Source organism: Saccopteryx leptura, chromosome 2 (genome assembly GCF_036850995.1).
Source record: "Saccopteryx leptura isolate mSacLep1 chromosome 2, mSacLep1_pri_phased_curated, whole genome shotgun sequence".
Taxonomy (NCBI): domain Eukaryota; kingdom Metazoa; phylum Chordata; class Mammalia; order Chiroptera; family Emballonuridae; genus Saccopteryx; species Saccopteryx leptura.
The window spans coordinates 339,259,545-339,279,582 of NC_089504.1; the positions used below are offsets into that span (position 1 = coordinate 339,259,545).

Below are 20,038 nucleotides of genomic sequence, written 5' to 3' on the forward strand. Positions count from 1 at the left end.
TCACTTTCTCCACCTGGTGGAATTCTAGGGGCTGTTGGGACCCCTAGGCTTACTGGCTACATCACTCCATCTCTGCTTCTGCCTTCATGCCGCCTTCTCCTCTGTCTGACCTTTCTGCACTCCTCTTGTGAGAATTCACCGGGATAATCCAGGATAATCCTGTTCAAATGCCCCATGCGTGAGGATGCTTGCCCAGAACCTTCTTCTCTCCGGGGCGGGTGGAGGTCGCCGTCCCTGCACCATACCGGGGACGCTTGTGTCATAGCGAACTGCAATCACGTGTCTCCTCCTCCAGGTTATGATCAAGGACTTGGTCTTTTCCAGCTTAATGCCCTTACTTTGATCCAGAGCCCGAGATAGTATAAAGGACTAGTGAACTGTTTGTTGAATAAATACATGAATACATGAATGCATGAAATAAGCTTCGGAATCTGTACACACACGTTACCCCCAGGGGCTCACACAGGCAGGATGCCAGGCCTCTGAGTCCCTACTCTTTGGCTTTCCAACACCACACGGCTCCTCCATCTTCATCCGGTGAGACGAGCCTGCTTTCCTCGTCATAGGGCCTCCTACCTGGGCTGGGATAGTCAATATGCCAGGAGAGGAAGGGATGATGCATCCTTTCCTCTTATCCTGAAATCAAGCCAGTCACCTGCCCAACCATACTTGTTGATTCAAACCTTTCTCTATGCCTCCACCCAATACCTCTCCTCACCCTACCTGCCTTCCCTTTCCACTCTCTCCCATCTCGTGAGATCCAAGGAAAATCATCCTTACCATTCACAGGCATGCCCTCAACCCCTTGGTGGAGATCGGACTTTCATAGGGTGGGCCAAGACAGCCCACCTGAGGCAAACCAGTCTTTCAACGTCCTGCACCCCTCCGCCATCACCCACTGCCCAGGCCCATGTGCCCAGCTCACCTGTCTCTCCCCAGATGGGCAGGTACTCATCTTGCTGAATGTCCAGCATGATCTCCAGCCCGTTGCCTGTCCCCCCCTTGACCGTGGTGAGCAGAGGTTTGCCATCCTCGCCTGAGTTAAACATGTAACACTTCCCATATTTTGTAAACACCTGAAGGAGAGAAGAGAGAGAGAAGCACATGGGTGACTTTAGACTGGGCTCTGGAGATTGGTGAGACCCCAGAAATCCAACCACAGGCCACGGTCCCCACAGCCCATCACAATCAGCCCCTCTTAGGGATCAAGGATTGCTCACTCTGGCCAATGGCATGACTTTGGCCGAGTGGGATTCTGGCATCAAAGAACACATCTGGATACCTTTTGGGATTCGTTGTGATGGGGTCTGGTCACTTGTCCCTCTGCCCACATCCAAGTGACAGACATTGTTAGGAAGCTCTTGACCTTCCAATCTCCACCCGTGACCCTGAGATCTTTGTTGGGCTCCAGACACACTAATTCTACTTACCTAATAAGCATGACCTTAGGGGGACCACAGACCCTTGACACTCAGCCTGTCCCAGTGGGAGCAAACCTCCCTCACCTAAGGATGGTTCTCCCACATTCCTCCTGTTCCAGGCAATAGCATTACAACCTGCCAAGGGACTCCAGCCAGACCCTCGGAGGAGCTGACCAGCACTCCTCTTCCCCACCCTCACGGCCAATTAACCAGCAAGACCTGTCAACACTCTGTTACCATCTTGCATTTTGCCTCTGTCTTCTGCATTGCTGTATGTTAAGACCCAGGCATTTCTTGCCCAGGCTGATGCAGTTTCCTCGCTGGGCTCCCAGATTCCGGACAACCTTTTCTAGCCCATCTTTTAAGTTAATTGTGGTTTGCTCTTTCTGGAATGCAAACCGGATAGTGTTAATCCTGTGTTTAAAATCTACCGGGGCTCCTCACCCCCTTAGGCTGAAATCAGGCCCTCCATACCCAGCCTTCTATGGTGTCTCTACCTATGCCATCTACTGTTTCCTATCTGAGTCCCCGGAAAGCCACTGGAAGGAAAGCTTCACGGGCTCTGAGACTACACCTGCTGAAATTGCCATCCCTAGTGGCTAGCACAGTGCCTGTCACATGGGGTGCTCCAGAAATATATATATATATATATCAAATGAATGAACGAGTGAGTGTGTGGGTGGGTGGGTGGAGCCAGATCAAACACCTTACAGCACCCCCAGCTGGGCCCTGCTGCTTCATCCGCCGTGACTTTCTATCTGCTGCTTCTGTTCCCTGTAGCTCCTCTCAGTCCTCTTTCTGCCTGAGTAACCTCTAATTGTTCTCCAAGACTGGATTGACACATCTGCAGGAATCCGTCCCTGAGGCCCTGGATCAAGATGGGTTTACCTCCACCCCTACTGCTCCCCTTCCTGTTTTACCATGGCGGCTCTCACATGCCACTGAGCAGTCCTACATCTCTCCTGAACTCGACTCCGCGTTTCCTTTCTGAATCCCAGCGCTCAGGACCTTGCCTGGCACACATTAGGCGCTCTGTCCACTTTTGCCTGATGAGTGCATATTTACAAAGATACAGTATGATGGTATGGGAAAAGCCCAGGGCGAGGAATACAGAGATCTTTGACCAAGTTGGGTGTGGCCACTTATTAGCTGTGTGACTTAAGGTGAACCAAATAAACCCCAAGGCTTCAATTTCTCCACCTATAAAATGGCGGTTTCTAGTCCTTGCTTTAGCTACTTATCAAGGTCATGGAGAGGATCAACTGAGGTAATACATGCAGAAGTTCTTTGAAACTATAAAAGCTTTCTATAAATGCTGTGGTTATTACGATTACATAACAGTGTTGGAACCTTCTGTGGAAGCCAAATTACATCTGGCAAAACTGGCTGGAGGCGAGCCAGGCCCTGCACTGGATTCTGGCAGCCACTGAGATTGGGCGTGGGCCGCCTCCCGGACCATGCGCCCCTACACTGTCTCCTCCTGATGTGTGCAGGCCACAGAGATACTCTTTGGCTTCCTATCCTTCTGTATAGTGGCCGGTAGTTAGTGGAGGCCAGCGCTGGAGGCTGCCTGTCTTATGCAGATCTCGATGGCGGGATGGAAGGAAGGGAGACAGGCATTTACCATGTGCCAGGCACTCACTGTGCTGCATGCTCACCTGCGTTGTCTAATTTAACTGTTGCAACTGTGACCATGAGTGCCTATGGCTGCTCCCATTGTGCAGAGGAGGAAGCCAAGGACCAGAGAGGTTAGGAGACTCACCTAAGGTCACACAACTATTAAGCAGAGAAGCTAGAATTCAAATCCATGTCTGTCTCATTTTGACACCCGTGCTCTTTCTGGGTGTGCTGTCCTGGGTCTTTGTCACTGGGATGTATCTAAGTCATGTACTCTTCCTTTTTTGCCTTGCTTTTTCTATCAGCCAATCAACATTCACATGCAGGTGGTCCAATTGTGAGCAAGGATTTGGGGAGGATTGCTTTCATGATCCACAGGAACGGTCAGCAAAACAACAGCTCCCACATTTTCGCTGCTGTACAGAATGGCTCCAAGTCCCAGGCAGCTGAACTATTTCAAAATAGACACGCCTTACTCTCTCAGCTTCATGGTGGAGACAGCTGGAACAGTTTTTCAAAGACCTGAACTCTATCGTCGCTATTGTATGCAGCCACTGAACTTGGCTAATGAACTTGCCCCCTGGAGAGATGCTCTTGGGGACCACTGCAATGAACAGATTAGAGCACCGTATAGTTAGAACATCCCTTGCAAGGGCTTGAACATATCTGGAGTGACTTCTAGGGTGCTCTAATGCCGTTTTTCTTTGTAGATCCCTCCAAATAACCTCTTTGGTTCCAAAACTGTTTATAATATTAATCTTCCTATCTACACAAAGAGATTTGTAAGTAAAACTACATTTCGGCTTAGCACTGGATTGTTGTAAATTGTAAGTCTCCCCCCTGCCCCTGCATTTGGTATGTGACTTTCAGAATATTGGGCTGGGGTCAGAATATGTTGTCTACTCCTGGGGTCAACTGTGATTCAAGCCTTGCCACACACATGCTGTGTGGCAGGGACAAAGGCGTGGACCGTACGCTTCCGAGGGTGATGACAAGGTATGGGAACTAAAAGGAGACTTGGAATCTGCCCACCTGACATCACAGGTAAGGAAACAGAGACCTGGGAGAGGGGAAGTGACTCGCCCAAGGCTGTCAGCCAGGATGTATCCATCTGGGACATGGATTCCTGCCTTCATCCCAGCCTCCCTCCACTCCCCCACCTACAAGAGGAGATGGGGGACGGAGGGCATGGCTAACTTCAGCTGATGACTGGCTAAGTGCCTGCTGTGTGCGGGCACTGGGCTGGCAGCATCGAAGCCTCGTGAATCAAAGCCTTTCTCTGTAAAGGATGGCTCAGGCGGGTCCTTGAGATGGGCACGATGGAGACTAGCTCCCCTTCCTTGATGCCCCTTACAGGCCTGGCACTCATTCTAGGCCCAGATGGCAGCTCCTGCAGGGGCGAAACGCTTAAGTACAATTAAGTGGGCAACTGAGAAAGCCACAGTGGAGAAAGGGGAGGGAGGAGACCTGGACAAGGTGTCAGCCTGCACTCCCACCAGAACCAGGCCAGGCTGGCTGGCCGGCCAGCACCGAAGAGTGTCTCCCAGAGGCGGGTAGGGGGATAGTCAGAGGGGAGTAGCAGCGCCTTGGAGCCCTTTCATTCATTCATTCATTCATTCATTCATTCATTCGACAGAACAGACACAGCCCCTGCTCTCCAGGAATTGACAGTTCAGTGTCAGACATATCCAAATACTAATCTAGTTACGTCCTTCGATGTGTACCAAACCGGAGAAAAGCGGGGGTGCGCGGTTTTATCACCAAGAGCCCCGTTTACACAGGGGCTGGGAGCAGGTGAAGAGAGGCCTTTGGGAACAGGGCATTAATGCCAGAGAAAACAATCCTTTCAGGAACGAAGGCAGTCTACCCTGGTGGGGGCAGGAGAAGGGGTCAGACCCAGCAGGGCACCCTCAGCCGGCCTCCCTGCCTCCCTGCCCACCTGTCCGCCCAGCCCTCTGCTCTGCCTGGCTTTTCTGAGGTATTGTTTTCCTCTCTGCTCGACATCAAAGGCCCGAGGGCTATTTATACACAAATTCAGTTTTGCTACAAACTTGGGACAAGACGTAGCTCTTTTTCCCCATTTCAGGGCATAATGATGTATAAGAGTAACACATACTTCAAATGTATACCTTATCGCCCCCAGCCAGAAAACGCAATTTATTTAAGTCCAGACTGTCAGGTGGAGCTCGCGGCGTCTTCAGACCCGCCGCTCTCCCAGGCGTGTCCCTGCTCGCCGGGCAGTGCCGCCAGCCCCTCGCGGCTGGCAGGGCCCGGGCCGACGGCTGGTCAGAGTCTAGAGCTGCACTTAGTTGGATTGATTTTTAAGAATTAATGATGCACATTTCAAACCTGGATCTTTAGGAGTGATGGAGGTGGGGGGGGACCCTGAGATAAAAATGTGACCGTGACTGTCACCTTCATTGCTAACATTGCGCATGGTGTGTTACAGTTTAGAGCCCGCCTCTACTTCAACTACTCAACGGCCCCATGAAGGTGGAGGGAAAGAAACGGACAATTCCTGAACCTCTGCTTTTTCTCATCTGCAAACTGGGCAAGATAATGTTGCCATGCGCTTGTAGGGCCTAAAGGAGAGAATGAAAGTAGAGTTATCTGGGAGATTACATAATAGATATCTTTAGTAGTTATGACACCATACTGGGGGTGGGGGTGGAATTACTATGTTTCTCCTTTTCAAGGGAAGACATAAGTTTTTGGGTAATTGGGGGGGGGGTCAGAGATAAGGGGTTCTGTCTTGTCTGCTTATATCTCCAGAATAGCAAGCTCATTTTTTTTTTTTTAAGTGAGAGAGAGACAGACAGGCAGGAGAGAGATGAGAAGCATCAATTCTTTGTTGCAGCACCTTAGTTGTTCATTGATTCCTTTCTCATATGTGCCTTGACCGGGGGGCTCCAGCTGAGCCAGTGACCCCTTGCTCAAGCTAGCGACCTTGGGCTCAAGCCACCAACCATGGACATGATCCCATGCTCAAGCCTGTGACCCCACCCTCAAGCTGGTGAGCCTGCACTCAAATGGACAATCTCAGTGTTTTGAACCTGGGACCTCAGCGTCCCAGGTCAATGCTCTATTCATTGCACCACCACCAGTCAGGGGTAGCAACCTTGCCTTGAAGTAGTTAAGGGGATGAAAATCACCATGTGCCACTGATTGCTTATTCCCTAATGATGTTAAGCCTGTTGCTAGAAGCCCAGGGCAGCCAATGAGACACTGGCACCATGGAGCTCTGTAGGAGAGGGAGACATTTTGATGCTTACAACTCATTTTTAGTTTATATTTACCATCACTAATTTCTGCAACAGCCTCTCCATATTGTTATCATCAACCCCATTTTACAGATAAGAAAACTGAGGCTCAGAGAGACCGAGCTAGGTTGCAGAGCTGGTCCATGGAGAATCCAGAGGGAAATCTATCTTTGCCTAATTCCAAAACTTGTGCTTTGGCCTCTTGTCCCTTGTGGCTGCAGCTCACAGCCACAGACCCTCCCAGCCAGCTCTGTTCCCAGCAGGTGAGAACGGTGCTTGTTTAACACTAGGGCTCTCCCACTTCATAGTGGGGGAAGTGCATTTCAGAGCCAGGGAATCCTGGGAAAATGCAGGAACCAAAAATACCATTGCCCAAACATCTCATTTTTCACATAAAGAATCTAAGGCCCAGAGAGTTGAAGTGATCTTCCCTAGGTCACACAGCTAGTTTGGGGGCAGAGCTGAGATTTGACCTGGGTCTGATGGCCTTTCGTGTGTGCATGCCATGGGTTGGAGAAAATGGCAGACTCCCCTTCCCGGGACATTGCATCCTGGAATAAGAGAAAGTTTGGCAACTGCTGCTGGCTCAGGTACCAGCATCCAGGCTCAGCATGATGTATTGGGGCACCCTGCCTTACAAAGTCTGGGAAATGCAAAGTGAAGCCCTTGCTGGGAAGTTTAGGAAAAGCTGGTGGTACTCATGAAGACACAGTTTTCTGGTCCAATTAATAGTGCAACCAACAATTTCTACACCACAAACCTACTTAAGAAAATAAATTATGTATAAGCTCCCTTAAGGACTGCTGGAATATCCATTTACCAGCACGCAATTGGGCCCTGCAAGCTTCAAACCTTCCAACCCATTCATTAATCCTGACCTGTAGGGCTCCTCCTAGACAGTGGGTTTCCGTCTCTTCTCGCTTGCTACACTTGAAGGAAATGAAACGGTACTGCTCTAAACTGCCTCTAAAATCAGCCCTTTTAATTTTTTCCTTCCCCGAGTTGATTGAGGTTTCCTGTCAATGAGTTTACTGAAATCTCTCATTAGGCTGTTTGCAAAATAATGTGCATGTTAAAGCCGACCATTTAGTTTTATTTGTTTTGTTTTTCTCTACCTCCTCAGACACAGTTCCTACAATTGGGAAATGAGAGTCTGTCAAATGGGTTACCAGGCTTTCAGGAAACAAAATGAATCTGCCTTTTGTTTTCTGAGGTTGCAAATTAATCTGTTGGGAAATTAAATACAGCAGAGGGGCCGATATGTAAGGGGGGGAGGAGGCGCCGTAGAGGGCTGGCACTTTGATGGCAAAGACTGGATCATTAAAAAAAAATCTGCGTGCTCAATCATCTGTCCCTGCACTGAAAATGTTTGGCCACCTTTTGTGTTCCAAGGCATGTTGCATGAATGCGCCCCACAATGAGATTAAAAGGGCAGTTTTGACCAGCACCCCTGAAAGTACCTCCACGGGGCAGATACTGTCCCTGTGAATGAAGGAGATGAGGGACACACAGCTCCGTGGCAACCACTAGTCCCTTCTTCCTACCCAGTGGCCACCGTCTGTCCTAGGACATCATTAATAGCCTTCTCTCTAGACACAGGCGTCCCCAAACTACGGCCCGCGGGCCGCAATGCGGCCCCCTGAGGCCATTTATCCAGCCCCCACTGCACTTCTGGAAGGGGCACCTCTTTCATTGGTGGTCAGTGAGAGGACCACTGTATTTGGCAGCCCTCCAATGGTCTGAGGGACAGTGAACTGGCCCACTGTATAAAAAGTTTGGAGACCCCTGTGTCTGCTTTTCAGGGAGGGAACAGAAGAATGAGCAATCTTTGGGCATTTATCATGAGTTGGGAATGGTGGTGATGGCTTCATACCTTCTATCTTTTAAGGCCCGTTGATGTAGATGTTATTCTCCCCAATGTGCAGAGGAGGAAACTGAGGCTCTTAGAGGCAAAATGCCTTGTCCCAGGTCCAACAGCTCGAGAGTGGTTCTCCTGACTTTCCTTTTTATATGTTTGGGTGGTTAGAAGAATAATGACTTTCCTTTTGGGTGGTTAGAAGAATAATGCTTCGCGTTATTTGAATGGATGATACTGTAATGGGGCCCCCCTTCTCCGTGTCTCTGCACCCAAATGCTGGGATGTGACGTTTTCCATGCCAGTTTTGCTAAGAGGCCCTCTGGTCTCTTCTCTCCAAGCCTGACAAGCAGCCCAGGCCTTTTCCGCTGGGCAGCTGTCCAGGGAGCTCCAGATCGTGCAGGAGGAGATGTGTGAGCGCCGTGTGAAGGAAAAGAGCAGTGGGCGACCGAAAAATCCGTCTGGGAAAACAGCACCAAAGCTACGGGTAATCCTGCGTGTTCGCCGCCTTCAGTTCAAACGCTTTGCGAGCAAAGGTTTGATTGGCGGATGGCTCACGGAGGCAGAGGAAAACTTGAAGGCGTTCCAGGTATTCATCTGGAAGGCTGTCCCAAAGGCCAGACCTCCGCTGGTGAATCGCTCCTGGCGCCCCACGTGAGAATCCCACACTGGGCCCGACTTGAGTTGATGAAGTGGGGTACGGGGAACCAGCTTTCAAGTTGGACAGCGGCTTGGCTGGTGGGAGTCCGGGCTTGATGGGAATTTCAAACAGGGCTCCACGAAGGCTAGGCTGCTCTTTCTGCGGAGGCCCTCCACTGTCTGTCTCCCCAACAGAGAATGTTCATCTCTGCTTCCCAAACCTGGCCCCATACCTGGCACACAGTAGGTGCTTAGTGGGAGGTGTCTGGGCAAAGGAAACAGTCAGGAGTGGAACTGGGAGCCAGACAGCTCCAGGGTCCAGTGCCGGCTCTTTGCTGATTTGGGTAACACACTTCATCCTCTGAGGCTCTTGATCCTTCATCTTGGAAATGCTGGTAAGAGTAGCTTCCACTAGAATTACTGTCAAGATCAAAAGGGCTATAATAGGTCTGAAAGCACTTCGTAGGAAAAACACCCTTCAGCCCAGGCAAAGAGCGTTCCTGCTTGCAGCTTGCTGCGTGCCCGAGCCCCACAGGAGCAGGGGACGGGAAGAGCTGTGGTTTGGCTGTAGAAACTGCATCTGAGGTGCCGTTCCATCCGGGACCATGTTCGTGGCTCATCCATTCATTCGCGTAGTGAATATCTACGAAGACCTCTTGTGTTTTAGGCAACGTCCCAGCTATTGGGGATGCAGAGATGAGTCAACCCATGAGGAAGCGCCTCGTAGGGAGGGCGGCCCAGCAGACTGAGCGGGGCGCTGCCAAGTGCTGTGGGGGTGCACAGAAGGAGGCTGCCTGGTGGGCAGGGGTGGCGAGGACGTGGGGGGCTGTGGCAGAATTCGCCCGAGGGACAGCAGTGGGGGCCACCAGTGGTATTTAGCAGGTTGAGACAGATCCCTGAGACTGGCTCCTGGTCTCAGCAGGGCCATGTGGATGCTGTCAGGAAGGCCAGTGGTGCAGTCTGGGCTTCTGGCTGCCTGCTGAGCTCTGCCTCTCTGCCCGTCATTCTAGGTCCCTTCCACTTCCAGAACCTAATACCCCAGGTAGACATGTCTGGGCTCTAATAGGCAGGATTTTTGGAAGAACATAGTCTTTAGAGTCACATTATCCTGGTTGAACACCTACTGTGTGTCAGACACTGTGCACAATGAATAATTGAGTTCAGCTGTCAGATAGTAGATATTTATTAAGACAGGGTGCAGTGAGTGAGTCCAAAGAAGTGGCAGCTGGTTCTCTCCAAGGAAAGCTGTGTCAGTCCTTAGAGGCACCTCCCCCCACCCCAAAGCCTGGGTCTCTGATCTGCTCACTGTTAACAGGGCCAGGGTATGTGGATTAATAATAAAAAGAACCCATTTCTAGCCAGCTGAGGCTGACCCTGAGGAGTGGACCCTTCACTGTGGGGAGCAGGACTCAGAAGGGGTTCTCTGCCTTCACGGTAGGCCAAAGCTCAGAAAAGGTGAAGGAGGAAGTGCGGCCACACACTATCCACAGCCCCGTGACATTTCCCTCCGTCGTGGCCACTCCACACTTCTCGCCCGACTGACATCATTCCCACTGCCCGGCTTGCTCCAATGCCCAGGCAGAGCCGACTGGGGCAGGGTGCGTTCAGGGCACAGCAGCCCGGACACACCGGGGAGGTGGCACCAAGTGCTGCCACGTTCGGCTGTTCTGGGGCGCGGAATGCCACCGCAGGGCACATCTTAGTCTATGTTCTGATTACTCCTGAGATAATGGCTATGAAGTGCCAGGCAGAGGGTAGTCACTTCACTAAATTAACCAGTGTAATTATTAGTAGTAGGGATTCTGCACCTGAGTTCTGAGACCTGAGCTTCTATTGGGTGTGATTCCCGGGTTCATGGTCCCTGTTACATGTTCTTTCTCCAGCTGCTTGCCTGATCCTGTGACCACAGCCCTGTGTCCATTTCTAACCGCTGCCTGCTGGACCTGGAGGAATATGTACCCACTTGGTCTTCCTGTGGTATGCCTGGATTCTTTCTGGAATAGTCCTTGGGTATTCCTGTATAAGAAATTTTTTTATCAACCTCGCTGAATAGTTCTGCTTATCTGAACTTCACTTTTCTGGCATGTCTCCAGCACCTAGCCCAGGGGCTTGGGTGGGCTTCACCCTTCTAACGTGAGTGTGTTTCACGCCTGGATAGCCAACCCCGAGAAAAGACATGTGTCACTCCTTGCACCTGCCTCACTACCCACCTTTGGAGAATCGGTCTCCTTCTGAGCAGGTGTGAGATGGGGGGAGAAGAAGGGAGAGGGGACCAGAAATGTGTTCTGTTGTGTTTCTGGTTAATTTTGCATTATTCTATGGGGCTGCATTGCAGACGATGCATCAGTGAAAACCAAATGATGGTTTATGATGTTTACAAAGGAAAAGCAGATGTTCCAATTAATGCCAAGGCTAAAAACAGTCTCAAGGCAGGCTGATTCTAAAAGCTGATCAAGAAAAGGTCAAATATGTAACTACCCACGTGGCACTGAAATCCTCATGCCACATTCTTACTGATAATCATGTTTTTTTTGCACCTGAAATGCATTTCTGCTTCTTCAGGAACTACTGAGGGAAGGCCGCTGTCTTCTAGCTCTTCCCCCAGGTGGTGGTGGTGGTGGGGGGCGTTCTGGAGGCCCAGCAGCATGTAATCTTAGTAGCAAGGCTTGCATGATGAGTGGTCAGGTCCATCAGAGATTCACGAGTGCAGAGGGTTTTCTGGAGTTTAACCAGACAGCCCCCCTGACATCTGGAATTAAGCCCAGCCGGCTGATCTAAGCATGCATAATACCACGCTCCCTCCTAGGTCCAGAGCAGACATAACCGGTTGATCACAACACCCTCTCCCTCTGGGTCTCGTGGTAGTTTTCAACCCAGCAATTCTGGTTGCCACTCTGAGGGAGATAAATCTTATTTGCCATCCTTGTGCCAGGGAATGTTAAGTTCTGCCTGTGTGTCTGTGCTAAGAGGCGATGTCTGAGGGTGGGGGAAGGTTTGGGTAAGTTCCGCAGGGCAATATGAGAGGCACTATTTGGGAGATTTGGGTAGAAGGGACTCTAGTTGGTGATAGAGGCAGAGAGGCAGGACTTCGTATATTTAAAACAAACAAACAAAACCCCAGACATATTGCTTAGATGTGGGCCCTGCACTGTAGTGAAATGAGCATAAGCTTTGGAATTGAATCCTGATTCTACCGTTTCCTCGCTTGTATTATTGAGCTAATATTTATTGAGCGTCTTCATGTCTTACATTGCCTCGGATTGCTAGACTTGCCTCCCAGGAGAATCTAATTTTCGTTGTACCACAGTTCCAGGACTTATGATCGATGTATCAAAGGATCTACGACGATGAAAGGTTTTCAAAATGCAAGACAAAGCATTCTTTAGTTCATTCCACATCCAGTGAGCAAGTACTACACACCGCGCATTCATTCTGCTAGGTTCCGGGAAATGCAAAGAGAAATAGGACGTGGACCCTGCCCTCAGGTAGTTCACGAGCCGTCTGGGAGGAAATGGAGATAAAACAGCTTCAGATGATCGGGGAGGCAGAGCCGCTGTGAGACCAACACCGATCCATGCACATCAGTGTACTGAGTGCAGCTCTCCAGGGCCAATCACAGGAAGCAAGGTCCACCCTTTGTTTCTGCAGAGCGGGGTGCTTCTGCGGCTGGGCCTGCTGTCAGCTGCGGCTTTGACGTCAGCGCCCCGTGCTGCTGCCTCTCCTGTGCTCTCTACACTCCCGGCCCTGCCCACCAGCCTCACTCATTTCGCATCTCCTCACCCCTGAATCAGGGCCTGGACTAGCACGAGGCACATGAGGCGCCTGGGGCGTGGGACGTATGGTGACACTGACTTCCGGGGACCGCGTTCACACCTGCCTGGGCGTGAGCGCCCCCTGACACGTCGCAGTTCTCTGGCAGATGCACAGCATGCAGGACAGGACCTCGCTGCCTCACCCTGGTCTGGGCCATAGAGCCAGATGAAGACGGGAGTCGAGACATTTGTGATGAAAATGACAACCGACTTCACAACAAGCTTGCAAAATAGACACGACGGTCCCGTCTGCAGATGAGGAAACAGGCTCCAAGAGGGTTCCATTGGCTCCTGAACTTCCGATGCCTCGTTTGAAGAATGGAGTAATGGCACCTCTCAGGGTTCGGTGGCCCTACCGTACTGGTTTAGATTGAGACAAGGAGCTGGAGACTGTCCCCCAGTGGATTTGGTCCATCCTTGGGGAGAGGACAGAACCTGGGAGGAGGAGCCTCTACGAAGATGCCAACACTGCAAGTGGCTGGGTGGGTGAGGCAGTGGCTGGGTGGGTGAGGCAGTCCTGCCGGGTGAGCAGCCACTACGCTCCGACCTGTGCTAGGTCCAGGGACTTGGGGGAGGGAGCAATGAGTGCAGGTATGTCTATCCCTGCTCCATCCCCAAACCATGGGGCTCTGTCTTATTTAACCAAGGGCTCTGCTTAGCATAAGTACTCAATAGAAGTTTGTTGAATGACTTAATTTAAATGAACAGAGAATGACTGCAAGAAATTATGCTGCAATTTGTTTTATAAAGACAGACAAATTTGCATCCAAGTCTGCGCTTCACAGCCTGCATAAAGTGAGTCCTTCTGTGCCCCCCCCCCCCCCCAGAGCCAGACAGGAACTTTAGCAAAGGGACAAGACCTCCTGTAACAAACCTCTGCCCATCCTGATGGCTCCAAGTGGAGCGGGCTAGGGAGGGGTTTGGCGAGGAGGAAATCAGACCTCCTTTCCTCAATATCAGCAGCTACTCCCTATTTTCCAAAAACAAAGAAGAAATGGCGGGGAGGAGACCAGGTACTCAGAATGGAAGAGGGCAGGCTTACCGAGAATCACCACCGCTGCCGCAGACATTGGCAGGGACAGCATTTGGAAGAGAGAATAGAGTTAGTCTGCACAGCCGTGGAGAACGGTTCTAGCACTGGGGATGGGCGTAGGGAAAGAACCTAACAATGAAAACATCCAGTAACCATTTTCCCAGGGAGGTGGACATATTCTGTATCAGAAGGGCATGGGTTACACAGGTGTATCCATTTCTCAAAGCACTGCAGGTAAGACCTGCGCATTTCAACGCATATAACTTCTACAACAATGACAAGGAAATGTTAAAACATCATCATATCACCCTCTTCGTGATGGCGAGGAGCAGAGGTGCAGAGGAAATGAGAAGGTCAGATGTTAATACTGTTGGACCTAGGGGGCGGGCACGTTGAGTTTATTGTACTGTTCTGTTCGTTTTGTATATGTTTGAAATTTATCATAATCAAAGCAGTTATATGTTAATTATTAAGCGAAGACGAATCAAATGGATTGCAATGGGAAGGAGATCTCTGCTACTAGAAGTATTTACGAAAATGCTACGTATATCCTCCTTCTTTCTCCCCCCCCCCCAAAAAAAAGGCCGGGACATTGGCAGATACTGCCAAGAGCAGGAGCCTGAACCAAGTGACCTTGGTCAGGATCCTCACCCTTTTGCTGCTGAGGGTGGGATACTGGCTGAGGGTCTGGGAGAGAGCTGGATTCTCCAGAGCCAGGGGCTGAAGCCAAGATCCTTATTCCAGACAGTGGCGATGCCAGGGGCGGTGGCAGGGCAGATACCCAAGGTGTCTAGAGAGGCCCCTGAGTCTGGGAGAAAGCGAGCGGAATGAGGGGCGGGTCCAAGTCAGGATCAGGCACCGCAGGGTTGGCCAGCGGTCTGAGCCAGCGACAGCACGAGCTTTCGGGCTCAGATCCGTATGTGACTGCTTACCAGCTGTGTGAACCTGAACAAGGCACCAACCTTCCGTGAGGCTCGATGATCTCATCTGTGAAGTGAAGCTAGGACCTACCTCGTAGGGCTGTTGGGAGGATGAAATGAGTGCGTGTGCCTGGCATGCACATAGCCACGCTTCCTGTAGTTGTTATTATTATTGACAAGGGGGAGCTGAGCCTCAGTAAAGGGAGGGTCTGGTGGGGAGAAGGGGATGGAACATGCAGGTCTGTCTCAAACACCAGCTACCACTGGGGGGCGGGGCTTCGTTTCTGGGATGGCTAGGGGAGGGGTCTGAATGGGTCAGTCTGGCTTAAAAGGTAGGGAAAGCAATCTACAAAGATCCTTCCACTGATAAAATTCCAGAATTCTAGAAGGATCCTAAGCAATTTTCACGTGTAACCACTGGGGCACTCCATGCCCCAGGTCATTCCCATCCTGGTAGATGTGCGCGGTGCCGGAGAGCCGTGTGTCCACGTGGCCAGGGCGCAGTCACCCCTGGCAGACTCCATGGCCCCCAGACCCACTCCGCTGCAGCTGTGACCCTGCCCCAGACCCTGATCCAGTCCGGGCCAGGCCCTGAGTCACGCACACTGAACCCGACAAAGGGTTCTGTCTCTAGCTCCTGGCACGCACCGGGGGTATCATAACTGGGTGTTCCCGTAAACGGATGCTCGAGCTGTGTGTGGAGAGAGGTGCAGTAGCCAGGCCTGCCCTCTCTGGGGCTTATGTCCCCAGAGGGGGGCTGTGAGGGTGGGGGGGGGCAGCCAGCCCTCCCCCAGCTGGGCCCACAGGGACCCAAGAGGCCCGCTGGCAACCGTGTCAGCAGGCAGTGCTCCCAGCAGATGGCGGTGGCCTCTTTATTTCCTCAAATGGTTTGGAGCACCAGCATGGCCACCCACACAACATACCATACATCAGATGCCTAATGGCGTGTTTTAGAACATAAATGGTAACCACCAAATGGGACCCGGGAAAGGAATTAGAGCCAGATGCACAGCAGGGAGGGGAAAAAAAAAATCAAGAAGAGCCTCGGAGGAAATGGGGCCAGATGCAATCGTCCTGAGACAGGAGAAACCGTCGCCCGGTGCACACAGGCCAGAGGGGTTCGCTGCATTTAAAACTGGTGCTCTCTACGGAGGGCTGGGCTGGATGCTGGGTCCCTTGCCCATCAGCGGTGCCAGGCCCAGCCCTGACAACAGTATCCTAAAGGTTCTGTGAGCCTTTCCTGGCCACTTATTCCAGTTTTCATCCAACAGGTATTTTTGCACACCTACTATGCGGCACAAAGTTATGTATCGTAGCATTCAAACTCATAGGCTCAGCGTCAACATGCTTGACTTCAAATGCCGGACCTCCCCGACCCAGGGACTAAGTTAACTTCCCTTGCCTTAGTTCTTCCTTGTACACCCTCCACCTTACAAAGCCGTCATGAGGTTAAACAGGACAATGTGGAGAAGGTGTTCAGACCAGCAGTGAACATGTCCCCAAGGATCTCTGCTCTCCGAGGATACAGTCCAGCCTTTGAGTGGAGGGAGGTGACGGTCAGCCAGATCCCCTGATTCTAGCTAGGGACCTGCACACAGAGGTCGTTTATCCGGGTTGAGCAGAGTGCGTGCACACATGCTTGCGCGCGCGCGCGCGCGCGCGCACACACACACACACACACACACACAGAGACACACTTGCACACACACATCTGTACACACGTAGCTATTCCTGGGTCTGGTGTTATGTAAGCACTGCTTTCAGGCCCTCCCATGTTTGGTGCTTGGAGTTTCCCTTTCTTTAGAGCTGGGCTCCTCATTAACATTTTTAAAATATAAATTGCACTTCGTCCTGCATTTCTACGTGCATGCGGTGGAGGATAGGTTCGTGTTGGCTCAGTTCATCAAGCAGGTGGAACCGGAAATCATGACCAAAATTTTAATTTCATTTGCTCATGCCCTATCTCGTTTCACAAAGTTTTTGAGGTCATTTATAATACAGAGAAGTACAAGACCAGGTTCTCCCTCAAGGACTCGATAGCCCTTTGGGGGGGACAGGAGTGGAAGCACATAGCGACCATAAGCACCAGCAGAAGGAAGCGTGTGGTAGATGGGGGGACCAGGCAGACACACTGGGGAGACCCAGAGTGGGGTCCAGTGGTCAGTTCTGACCCGAAGGATCAGAAACGGCTTGTGAAGGGGGCGGGCTCTGTGCTGTGGCTGGGTGGAGGAGGAGGATGAGGATTTCAGGACAGCCCAAGTGGAGAAGGGCAGAGGGAACAGAGTGGTCAGAGACGGAGAAGCGTGAGAGGACATATGGGGTGCTCTAGGAGCGGGGAGCACGCTGGCGGGACTGGAGGGGAGGCCGCGGGGCAAGGACAGAGTGGATGGGATGGGCAAGGTGGGTCAAGCCAGACTGGGAAGTCCTTGGTGCTGGTTAAGGCCAAGCACGGCAGAGACAGCTCCCATAGTAATATGTTCTATCCTCATAGCGGTCTTAAGTGTTATTATCCCCCCTTTAGGATGGGAAATCGACTGAGAGGTCGCAAGGCATTCTACCACAAGCAAATTATTATCCCCAACTCACCCCTTTAAGCACAGACGTAGGAGCCAGGATCCAAACTTGGATCCACGGACCCTAAGTTCACAGGTACCCCCACGCACCCAGGCGCAGAGCTGCCCCGAGGCAGTGCAGGGAACAAGGAGGGACTTCGGGAAATACAAAGGCAGGGTAAGGTCTCTATTGATCCTCTAGGAGAGGTGCTGAAATGAAGATGAACTGCCCCTGGCTCCATCAGAATCACCATAAAGAAAGAATAAAAGAACAAAGGAGCTGAATGGAGGTTAAAAGAAAAGCAGAAGTTCAGAGGAAAATCAATGCAAGGGCTCTGAGAAGGCTCTGGGGGTGTGGGTGGGGAGGGGAGGGGAGGCCGGGAAAGGAATCCAACCCTCTGCCCACAACAGAAGCGGCACAGAATTCTCAGAATGTGTCAGCTTCTCTGACAGTGGAGGGAACTGGGGTGCAGAGAGAGGAACCCCAACTTCAGCTTCTGTGCTTGACTGACAGATGCACTCATTCATTCCTGCATTCAGCATCCAAGTTCCTCTCTGCCCAGCACTGAGCATCCTAAGAGTGCCAGGTGGCGAGAGGGAACATATATTGAGAACATAATGTGTTTGGTACTCACATGCACCATCTCCTTTGTTTCTCTGAGCAACTGAGACGGAAGGTATTACAACCTCCATTTTCCATAGAGGAACACTAAGCTCAGAAAGGCTCCGCCAGTCAGTCATCCGCGATGGGGTGGCGTTAACACCCAGGACAGCGCACACCCAAGTCTGCTCCTCTCCCACGTGCACGCTGACTGCTTCCCCGTCATCATACCCGCCCTCCGGAGCTTAGTGTTCCGGGTGACTGTCATCTTCACTGCCCCTGATGGGGATGAGGACACTTCTGAGAGCGAAAGGTGGGGGCACTCTCGGTAATTACACCAGGGTGACAGGCATAACCTGGCGCGGTCCAGGCCAGACTGGGGTGGAGCGTCACCCTAAAGGCGAACTGCTTATATTTGCAAAGGGCTTTATAGTTTTTCAAAAACTATGTCCCCACTTTCAGTCAAGCCTCATTTGTATGGTGCCATGAGGAATTTTCCTAGGTATTTAGAGTTTATTCTCTGAAACACATTTAAAAAAAAAATCTGATGGATCTGGATGGTAAACCTTTAAAATCCGCCCAGGCTTCCTGCTCGAGGACGGATGCCGCAGCGGTGGTGTCCCGGGCTGGCCTTGCTCTCCCACTCCCGGGCAGAGCTCGGAGAAGGGGCGTTCCAGCCCATCCCCCGCCGCAAGAGCAGGACAGGCACCCGCGGTTGCTCCGTGAGGCCCTCGGAGGAGTCTCGGACCACAGGAGTCCCCGACTGGGCTTTCTGTGGCAGCTCCTTTGGAACTTGCTCAAAGCCAGCAGCAACCACGTCAGAGACTTAGAATAGCGGAGCAGCGTCATCTCAGGGAAGAAACAGGGGCCCTGGGGAGGACAGAGGAACTTTCGGCTCAGTGAGTTCAAACGCTTCATGTTTCAGATGAAGACACTGACTCCGAGAAGGAAGATCCCTTGCCCAGAGCCACACTGCTGACTAGCGGCAAAGACAGGACAGGAGTGCAGGTTTCCTGACTGGCAGGCTGGAGGTCATTTCTCTGAGCCCCGCTGTTCTCACAAGCACCCTCTCTTCCCTCCTCCTCCTCCTCCCCAACACCTGGGACCTCTGGCGAATGCCTGGACACTCTCCACTCTCCCAGCCTCCAGGTCTTCGCAGCTGCTGTCCCACCTGCCTGGCACGCCCTTTTATGGGAGCACCCTGCCTGGCAAACTCTTTGCCCCTGCCCAGAGGAAGCGGGAGCATCTCATCAGGGCAGCCTTACCCGAACACGAACACGAACACGAACACGGTGCCTCCCTGGACCTGCTCACGGGTTAACTTTTGGGATCTATCCTATTGTGAAATTCACGTGTCTGCCTCTCGATTTGATTTCAGGCTCCCAGAGGGCAGAGATTTGTTCTTGTTCATCTGTGTATCCCTGCACCCCGCACAGGGCCAGGATAGAGCCAGCTTTCCATCAACATTATTGCATTAAATTGAAATGCCCTTCAGGAGGAAGGGAGTTATGACAGCAGAGCTGATGAGAAGGGGCAAAAGATGGCGGCCGGGCAGGGGACAGGCACCGACAGCCGATCTCCTCACGTCCCCATGCGCCCCAGGGTGGTTCTGTGTGCAGAAGCGGTTTAGAACAGGCCGGAGGGTGCGGGGAGAGAGCCAGGGGGCCGCAGCCCCTGAGACCGCTCCGCCCTGCGTCTGCCTGTTGGAGTCAGTCTCTGGAAAAGTACCAGTGAATTAAAGCCCAATAAAAAAAAGTCAATTAAATGCAAACTCGTTTATGCCTTAAGCTCCCCCAAACCAGTGAGCCAGAATGCAAGCTGGGCCGATATTTCTCCATTTCCCTCCATGTCTACATTGGTCTCCAGTGAAGCAGCTGTGACACACTTTATGTCAACTATAAATGGGGCAGAGAGACTGATAGCTAAGTGACGGCTGCTGGAGGCTCTCTGGATCCCACCCAAGAGACTTACGTCAGTGGGCGTGGCGTCCATGTCCTGACCTTGGGTGCAGGATGGGGCACTGGGGATCTGTGTGGATTTTGTGTTTGCGTGTGCATGCATGCTTGCACACACATGTTGGGGGGTATGTGTACAAATATTTTTCAGTGTGTGTGCACTGTTGTTTGCTATATATGTGCAATGTTCACATGTGTGGGCTGATTCATCTGTGTACTCCACACAGGCTTATCGGGCACCTGCTATTTCTCGGAGACTGTACTTGCCGCTGGGGTTCTCATGGTGAAAGAGAGTGTCAGCCCCTTACCCTCGTGGGTTATACAGTCCAGAGGTCTACAAGGGTAAGTGGACATTGCAACACGTAGTAACAAG

At 51.7% G+C, this 20,038-nt stretch overlaps 1 protein-coding gene across 1 annotated transcript in view; it reads right to left on the reverse strand.

Annotated features, from left to right (window-relative positions):
• Nucleotides 1-20,038, reverse strand: part of ASIC2 (acid sensing ion channel subunit 2) — a 259,471-nt gene that overhangs the window by 83,783 nt on the left and 155,650 nt on the right. Inside the window, exon 2 of the mRNA XM_066363828.1 lies at nucleotides 926-1,076. Within this exon, the coding sequence (XP_066219925.1) occupies nucleotides 926-1,076 (151 nt within the window). The remainder of the gene's footprint in view (nucleotides 1-925; nucleotides 1,077-20,038) is intronic.